The sequence below is a fragment of the Microtus ochrogaster genome, unplaced genomic scaffold (assembly GCF_000317375.1).
Source record: "Microtus ochrogaster isolate Prairie Vole_2 unplaced genomic scaffold, MicOch1.0 UNK25, whole genome shotgun sequence".
Lineage (NCBI taxonomy): Eukaryota > Metazoa > Chordata > Mammalia > Rodentia > Cricetidae > Microtus > Microtus ochrogaster.
The window spans coordinates 1,133,502-1,142,234 of record NW_004949123.1 but is presented as its reverse complement, the minus strand read 5'-3'; the positions used below and the strand labels follow the sequence as shown (position 1 = coordinate 1,142,234).

General features: G+C 49.1%; 1 protein-coding gene across 1 annotated transcript; it reads left to right on the top strand.

The window, feature by feature from the left end:
* Nucleotides 1-1,728: 1,728 nt before the first annotated feature.
* Nucleotides 1,729-7,429, top strand: LOC101983854 (glutathione S-transferase Mu 1). The gene is made up of 8 exons (XM_005367864.1): nt 1,729-2,051; nt 2,341-2,416; nt 2,777-2,841; nt 3,134-3,215; nt 3,313-3,413; nt 4,612-4,707; nt 4,790-4,900; nt 6,982-7,429. The coding sequence occupies exons 1-8, from the start codon at nt 2,016-2,018 to the stop codon at nt 7,069-7,071; spliced, it is 657 nt and encodes a 218-aa protein (XP_005367921.1). The 5' UTR covers nt 1,729-2,015; the 3' UTR covers nt 7,072-7,429.
* Nucleotides 7,430-8,733: the final 1,304 nt, after the last annotated feature.

Below are 8,733 nucleotides of genomic sequence, written 5' to 3'. Positions count from 1 at the left end.
CCTCCCTCTGTTTCTTCCTCCCTTCCTTCCCTCCTTCCTATCTTCTTCATGGATCTGGAATTATGCACAGGGACTCCTCCCTGGCACAGTTGTACCTCCCCCCTACATCTAACGCTATAAAAACCCAATGGGTAGAGACAAGATGCCAAGATGGTTTCTGCTTTCCTAGGGTATTAATTTGTCATCATCTCAGATTGCCTGCTCTCTGATGAAAGTACACCATGAAGTTCGATTCCTGTCTCTACTCAGTGGTGCCAGCAGCACGGGCTCCCTTATTCTGGTTTTACATCCCCAACCCTTTGCCCGTTCTTACTATCATAAGGATGGAGGACAGTCTTTGTTTCAGCTCTGAGCTGCCCATGTCTGAGACATGGTGATAGCTGTTTCCTTATTTCCTACAGAAAAGAGAAAGTATTTCCTTCAGAGATTTCTGGACAGTCAGCAAGTCAGAGACTTTCAGAAAGTTTCCACGAGGCAGAGACCCCTTAATTGGTCTCCTGGTCCCCATTTCTCCTTTGTCTTTAAAAACCAGGAAGCCAGTGTAGGTAGAATTTTGTGAATTTGCATTGACACTGTTAGAATGTCACCCACGTGGCTTTCCTAATTTCACAGACTGAAGACAGCCAGCCTCTGCCTGTCCCCTGCACCCTCACTACACTCTGCACACTCCCCAGGGCAAGCCTTCATATCCTGTGGATCTAGTAAAAGGTAACTTGATCCCACAATGCACTTTGTGCAGAGCACAGGCCTTGTCCTTTGACTTGCAAACCATTTTAGTCTCCACTCCCTCATTTGTTTTTCATTGTTTCTGATAAGTTCTGTAAACAAGGTGATGTCACCCTCTGGTCCACTAAAATTGCGAGCCTCTTGATTTTGAAATAGGCTCCTTCAAGTGAAAAAGCAGACAGGTGGGACCCTGCTGTTGGTAGGACATTGTCCTTATGAAGGTTTCCAAGGACCCTTAATACCCCAGGCCATTTGAGCTACCCTGTCATATCCAGACACTCATGTGTCAGGAGCCTGGGCAAGATCCAGAATCAGGGATCCGCACAGATGAGGGTCTAGCTTTGGACTTCTAGTGTCCTGTGCAGAGTGTTCCAGGCTCGTGTGTGGACAGCAGCATCCTGTTGTCCCTTGACAGCAAGCTTCTTGGAACACATGCTCTCCCACTCCATCACCCCGACCTGTGAGCTCTTTGCTCCTTTGCACTGTGCTGGTTCTGATATCTGACTGCTGCCCATGGCTGTGACTCCCCTCAGCTTTCTGACTCTGTGTCTGGTTCTTGAATTTGGATTCATAAACACGGCCAATACATTGGTTAATGATTGATGACCAGGAGGGCGGGGTCCCCAAATCTCCTAAAGGAAAATACAGACACCATTTACTCTTCTGTTTGTTTTTGCCCTGAGGTTTTTTCCAGGTCACCAACTGTTTCTGTCACTGGAGTCTGTGTGAACAATTGGTAGTTGTGCAACCAACTGGCAGAGCCCTTTCTTTGAGGATACATGCTAGATTAAGGTTTCAAATTGGGGGCGCGTCTTTTTGTACTTAAGCTGAGAATCGAGACTCCCAGAATGACAGATTCCCACAATCAGAGTATGAAAACTGAGCTCTGCCAAGTAAAGGAAGAATATCCTTGTGCTTTAACTATCTGGCCAGTCTCCAGGGAAAGTGCCAGTTTCCGGAGCATCCAGCAGGTGGCGATGGCGGCAGTTGCTAAGAGGGTTTGAAGTGGAACAGATTTTGTTTTTAGGATGCACAGGACAGAGGCTGCTGAGGATCTTAATCCCTCCTCTCTCAGACAGGGAGTGGCCCTCTTGCCTTCTGGGTCAGCATCTGTAGCTCTGGTTACACAAGCGGAAAAGGGGAGTGCCGAACTGGGATTGGTGCGGAGTGGGGCGGGACCGCTGCTTTGTCTTCCTCAGTCTCCCTGGGAGTCTGCATAAGGTCACAGTTTGTCCAAAGACCCAAGTCTACCTTACTGAAGACAGTTTGAGAAAGCTGCCACCAGCACCATGCCTATGCTCCTGGGATACTGGAATGTCCGCGGTGTAAGAGAGGGCATTGGGATGTGAAGCAGGAAGTTCCTAACAGGGAGGTCTTTCTAGCAGACCGGTACTCCTCAGCACTCTCCTCCTCACTCTAGAATCTTCTGCCTGTAGCTCTTAGCGCTCAGGAGTTTAAGGGAGGCTGTTTGTGTGGAGGGGGTGGTGGTGAAGGCGCGTGTAGGTATGCACGTTGCCTGGTGGCTGTATTTGTGCAGTGTGTGGTCTCAATTGAAGATGAAGTCATACAACAAGGTCCCCACTATTTCTCACCTCTGTCTCTGGTCTCTTCCAGCTGACACACCCCATCCGCCTGCTCCTGGAATACACAGACTCAAGTTATGAGGAGAAGAGATACACCATGGGGGACGGTAATGACACCTTCCTGGTCAGTCACCTGCTTCCTCTGAGCTGCAGCCCTCCTACTGCTAAAGCTAGAGACTGCCGCTTCCAGAAACCTCTTTGGGGGTGCGGTTTGGTTTTTCAATATAAAACCCTGAGAATGGAACTCCTGGTCCATCTGTATTCATAATTAGGCTGGGTGCAGTATTGGGGTCCTATTGCGTTCATCTCCTCTTATTACCCGTTGTTTATATCCCTCTTCTCCATCTTGGGCAGTTACTCTGGGGGAGGTTGTGGATTCCCCTGCCTCAGAGGTTCTTGCTCCTGGTCGAATACCAGGAGTAGGGTGGGCATTGGGCTGACTTCTTTTCACATCCTCTTGCCTACAGCTCCTGACTTTGACCGAAGCCAGTGGCTGAATGAGAAGTTCAAGCTGGGCCTGGACTTTCCCAATGTAGGTGCAGGGAAGGGAGGTTTGGGGAAGGCATGGCGTCCTCACCTCATCTTCTTGTCTGGCTGAGGGGATTTGGGGTCAGAGCTTCTGCTCTCCTGCTCCCATTCCTGGTGGTTGCACAGTTGGATGGGCTGTGTCCCAGCTCTTCCATTCAGTGTGCAGTGTTTTCATGGAGGACTTCCCATGCTAGCCACGCTGAATGCCAGGCCACATGGCCACATGTCTGTCCTAACCCAGGGAAGTGAGGCTGGGACCTCATATCCCACCTGACTGTCCCTGCTTGTCTCTCCAGCTGCCCTACTTAATTGACGGGTCCCACAAGATCACTCAGAGCAACGCCATCCTGCGCTACCTTGCCCGCAAGCACAACCTGTGTGAGTGGGGCTGGCTGCAGGGTGGACATGGGGGACAACCTCCTTGTCTTGTCTGGTGCGGGATGCTGAGGGTGAGTCTGTGCTGTGTGTGCTGCAGGTGGGGAGACAGAGGAAGAGAGGATTCGTGCCGACATTGTGGAGAACCAGGTCATGGACAACCGCATGCAGCTCATCATGCTCTGTTACAACCCTGACTTTGTGAGTTGCCCGTGGTGGAGCGGGCAGGGTTGGCAGGAGGACTGAAAGGCTTGCATTCAGATCTGCAGCCTCCTCCTTCAATGAATAAACTGTTACTGATTCTCCAAGCTCTCCTATCTTACCAGCAGAATGACCCTCATAACCCAGCGAGATAGCACATCGATATTGTGAAACTATTATTACTAGAGTAACCATGCGAGGGATGGTTGAGATTCTGCGGGTGAACAGTGGATCTAAGTCCATTATGTAGTTGTAAATCTGCGCCATGTCTGTCCTTGACGATTCCATGTGTCATCTTACCCAGTGTTGATAAAGTCTTCAGGATAAAGTTGGAGAATATGAGGATGCCCTGGTGGTTTAAAGTACTTGCTGTGAGGTCTTTAGTATAGACCCTTAGCACCACATAAAAACCTGTGTGTGGCAGCATGCTCTTGTAATCATAGTGGTTTGGGGGGAGAAACAGGAGGATTTCTTGGGGCATGCTGGCCAGTGAATCCAGCCATTCTGTGAGCTCCAGATTCAACGAGAGTCCCTGACTCAAAAAAGAAGGTGGACAGTGATGGGGAAAGACCCCTGATATCAATATTGGCCCCCCCACACCAACAGGCAGCAAGCAATGTATCCCCAAATGATACAAGTAGGTCATATATGCACTTTGGTCTCACCCATCTCTCCAGTGCATTCCCCATCGCTCTGTCTTAGGTATCAGTAGAAGTCAGGACATCTTCCTAATGCCCGCTCAGGATCACCTCAGTCAGGGTCAGCCAGAGGACCGCTTAACCTTCTTCCTTTCAGTATTAGTCACTGCTCAACACTGATGCAAGCTCCTCACATGTGTGATGTGTTCTCATTACCCCCCAACCCAACCTAGTGTAACTGTCTTCTCTTTTTGTCTTTTGTGTCTGTGATTCCACTGGATCTCTGAGCCAGGACATGCAAGATACTCAGGAGGTCCTGGGTGTCACTCACAGCATCTGGTGTGGACTTCAGATTTCAGGGACAGTGAAATTCCTGTCTGACTTTCCATCACCTCTGACGTGAATTCTGCCACCAATAAAATAGATATGTTAACTGGAAGCCCAGGCACAGACCTGGCCTGTTGTTGGGAAGGTGGATTTTCTCTTGCACAGTTCTGGGAGCCCAAGCTCTCTGCTGGGAGCCTGAGCCTAAGGGTGGTGACAGCCGTTTTCTGTCTCAGGAGAAGCAGAAGCCAGAGTTCTTGAAGACCATCCCTGAGAAGATGAAGCTCTACTCTGAGTTCCTGGGCAAGCGGCCATGGTGTGCAGGGGACAAGGTAAAGAGAGGGAGGTGGGGGGAAGGAGCTGCCATTTTTCTCAGGCTTTAGATCCTATCTCACCGGCCCTAAATTCCTGCAGATCACCTATGTGGATTTCCTCGCTTACGATATTCTTGACCAGTACCGTTTATTTGAGCCCAAATGTCTGGATGCCTTCCCCAACCTGAAGGACTACATGGCCCGTTTTGAGGTAATGCTCTGCTTCCTTTGAGCTGTCTTCTTCCTCTCTTCCACAATGCTTTTCTATTTCTGAGGCAAAAGGACAATAACTAGGGCTTCATGAGCTTTCTTTACAGACCCATATGGGGCAACATTTGTCACTTCAAAATCCCCAAATGCTGATGCGATTCTGAGTCCCATCGGACAGATGAGGGATCTGACTCTGTAGAGGGTATTCACTTGTTCATGGTCTCCGTACCAACAGCACCTGCACTGGGCTCCATATCTGTCTCTAGGTCAGCATTCGGTCACCGTCCCTGCTCTGTGTCAAAAGAAAAAGCTTCAGCCCCCCTCATCCCTATCTATGCAGCCTCAGTTTCCTGTTTAGGATCCTTGGCGGGGCAGAGCATGTTGATGGTATGTGTGCCTTGGCATTAGGAGCTTGAGACAGGCAGGGCCGAGGTGACATGAGAGGGCAGACCTCATCTGCCCACCATTGAGAGCCCAGGGTCGCAGTTGGTGCCTCACTGAGTGGACATGTGTGTGCCCACCCTGTTGGGGACACTTATCATGAGTGTGAGCTACTGCTGTGCCATTCTGGTTTCCTCCCTTCCAATCTCCTCTTTCACATCACAGGTCCTGCCTGAAATGGGGTCAAATTCTATCTCTCCACTATTATTCTCTGGCAGCCTCCTCTATATGAGGTTCATGTTGGGGCCCCAGGGGGCATGCAAACTACCTCCATCTGGGGACCCAGTAGGCAGAGAGCTGTAGGAAGCCAGGCTGTGAGATGCTCTTGACACTCCCCAGGGCTGCTGAGCCCAGCCTGGACAGCACCTACATCAGACTTGGGTCATTCAGACATCTGGGAATTGGAGACATTGATCCAAGGATTTTGTTTAACCCTTGCAGTCTGTGGACCCTTGCCCATTCCTTATCAAGGGATGTGCTTTCTCAGTTAACTCTTTCTCTTTCCCCTGAGCTGAGGGCTGAACCCAGGGCCTTGCTAGGCAAACGCCCTACCACTGAGCCAGCTCTCATAAGCTTTGGTTCTGGCCCCGGATGGGTACCCTCGGAAACTGGAAACTGAAATAACTGGCATGGCTCTAGGGTGGGTTTGTGGAGAAATGCAGGCCCCTTAGCTTAGCTTGTGTCTAGTTGATCGTGGATGTCTTTACAACCCCTGGAATTGTCTGTGTATTCTCCAGCTTGGAGTATGGTTTATTGCACATTATACAGTCACACTGTATAATGTATTAGCAGGGGAGATAAGGACATCCAGGGTGCAGTAACATTGTACTGAGCTACAGATAGTTAATTCTGCTCTCAGGGTGCTGATTAGAATCTTGTTCAGCTTTCTCTGTGTGCTGTCATCTTGATGTTCCTTTTGTTGCATGATTTGCTGAGTCACTGCGTGCTTGGCTGTCTTCCTAAACACGTACAGCCAAGTTTTTCAGTTCCTTTATCCTGTAGATCCCTCCCCCGTGTGTAAGTACAGCTTACAAAGAGTGACCGCAGGAATAGGATCATGTTCATGCAGAGATTGGGACAGGGTCTCCTCTGGAGGGCAGCTGAGTAGAGAGGTGAGAGGGATGAAGGAGGGAGAGAAAGGGGAGAAAGAGAGGAAGGAAGAGAGGGAGGGAGGGAGGGAGGGAAGAGGGGGAGGGGAGGAGGAGGAGGAGGAGAGAAAGAGAGAGAGAGGGAGAGATAGAGATAGAGACAGAGTGAGGGAGAAAGCAAGCAAGAGAGCAAGAGAGAGCACACAGGAGAAAGTGTGCATGTGAAGCAGCCCTGCTTCACTAGCTGTGTGAGCCAAGGAAGCTGCACGCCCTCCCTGGACCTCAGGTTCCTCCCTGATAACTGATCTTGCAGCATTGATAGGTGGGTTTTCTGAACCTATACTGTAATTTTTAGTGGCTATAAAACCACTTACACAGGATCCAGTCTCCCCTTCAATAGGGGCTATGAAAGAGCCCTTTTGCCAGGGCTGGGAGCTAAGCAGTCTGCATGGTGTTGCAGCCTGAGGCCAGGACAAAGGCTGCTCCTGGCTTGGGGCTGCTCATCTCAGTGGACTGCAGACTGAGCTCCTGCTGTGTCCTTCCCATTCTGCAGGGCCTGAAGAAGATCTCTGCCTACATGAAGACCAGTCGCTTCCTTCCAACACCTATCTTCTCAAAAATGGCGCACTGGTGTAACAAGTAGACCCCTGCTGTGCTGGCTGTTATATGGGGAAGCTGTCTATGCTAAGGGTCCTCCAGGCCATGGGGACAGCTGGCCTTCTGCACTGCTGCCTCCCTGTTACTCCCACACCCTTCTCTGGCTTTGTCTCCTCAGGTCTTAACCTAGTCAAACCCATGCAGTCTTCATCTCCCTGCTTCCTTTACACAACGCCCCTTCTTCATTTGTGCCCCAACCGACCACACAGTCCTCTTCTGCGATTTGATGTCTGCCCTGCACTCTGCTCCCTAGAATTGCCCTACAGGTCAATACTGTCTCAAGTTCCCCAGTGGCGGGGCTCCCCCAGGCCTGTCTCATCTCCAATAAAGCCTGAAACACACTTGCTCTGTGTTGTGTGCCTTTTTCTTTTTGGACGTGCCAGGTGTCACAGCTGCTTCTAAAGTCTGAGCTCTGAGCCTGTAGTGCCCGGTTCTGAAGAGTCGATGAAACTGGAAGGAATTTGAAATATCTTGCTTCTAATCTAAGACCCTCACAGTGGGCACAAAGCTCTCTAGACAGCTGTTCTCGACCTGGTTGTTGTGACTCCTTTGGGTACTCTAGCAACCCTTTCACAGAGGTCACCTATCAGATGTCCTGAATATTATTTACATTATGATTTGTAAGAGTAGCAAAATTATAGCTTTAAGGTAGCAATGAAATGTTTTTATGGTTTAAATATTTAAACCTGCAGTCCCCACAGCAGGAGGAACTGTATTAAAGGGTCACAGCCTTAGGGAGGTTGAGAACCACTGCGTTAGAGGATCAAGTGTGTTTGCCTAGTATCTCCTCTACTGCAGCACACTGGGACTTTGAACTGTGAACACAGATATGGGTCTCAGTGAGTGATGATGAGGCTTGTGGGAGTCCCTAGCAGGGACCCAGAATGTTCTCTCTACCTCACAATTGACCGTGTCAATATTAGGTGTCTATTATGTTGTCTTTACTGGGTTCCTGATGTCCTCTTGAAGCCGGCTTGAAGCTCTGCTGAGATGGGGACACTTATTCTTTGTTAACCCTTTTTTAATTTATCTAGGGAAACCGAATTGAATATACCATAACTCTCATAATTATTATTTATACTTCCTCTATTGTCGATGACTCTCCCTGTAGTGAAGCTGTTTAACATTGGATACTTCATTCACTTCATGGCGAACTGATTAAGAGCTAAGCCTGCTTTAATCAGATTCTAGTTTGGGGGCTGCAGAGATGGCTCAGAGGTTCAGAACTCAGGTTCCTCTTCCGGAGGACCCTGGTTTGGTTCCTAGTTTCCACATGGTAGCTAACCATTGTCTGTGTCTCAAGTTTGGAGATCTGTTTTTCTGTGTATTGCATGTGTATGGTGCATATATACACATGCAGGCAAAATGTCTATACACATAAAAAAATAAAAACATCCATAATACAAAATAAAATAAAAACCAAGCTGTAGTAATAGGAGCAGTAGGGCTGCATCCCCAGCAACCCGGCTGCCTGCTAGCTTATGCCTCTAAATAATTACATGGACACTGTATTCTTTTAAACACTGCTTGGCCCATTAACTCTAGCCCTTACAGGCTAATTCTCATATCCCGATCAACCCATCTTTAATAATCTGTGTAGCATCAGTCTTACCGGGAAAGATTCTAGCCTACGTCCATCCTATGTCTG

What these genes read in the sequence shown, in the direction of transcription:
- LOC101983854 (XM_005367864.1), top strand. Translation starts at nt 2,016, where the DNA reads ATGCCTATGCTCCTGGGATACTGGAATGTCCGCGGT. An exon ending in GAGATACACCATGGGGGACG is followed by an intron (nt 2,417 to 2,776) that starts GTAATGACACCT and finishes TCTTGCCTACAG; the next exon opens with CTCCTGACTTTGACCGAAGC. An exon ending in CATGGTGTGCAGGGGACAAG is followed by an intron (nt 4,708 to 4,789) that starts GTAAAGAGAGGG and finishes AAATTCCTGCAG; the next exon opens with ATCACCTATGTGGATTTCCT.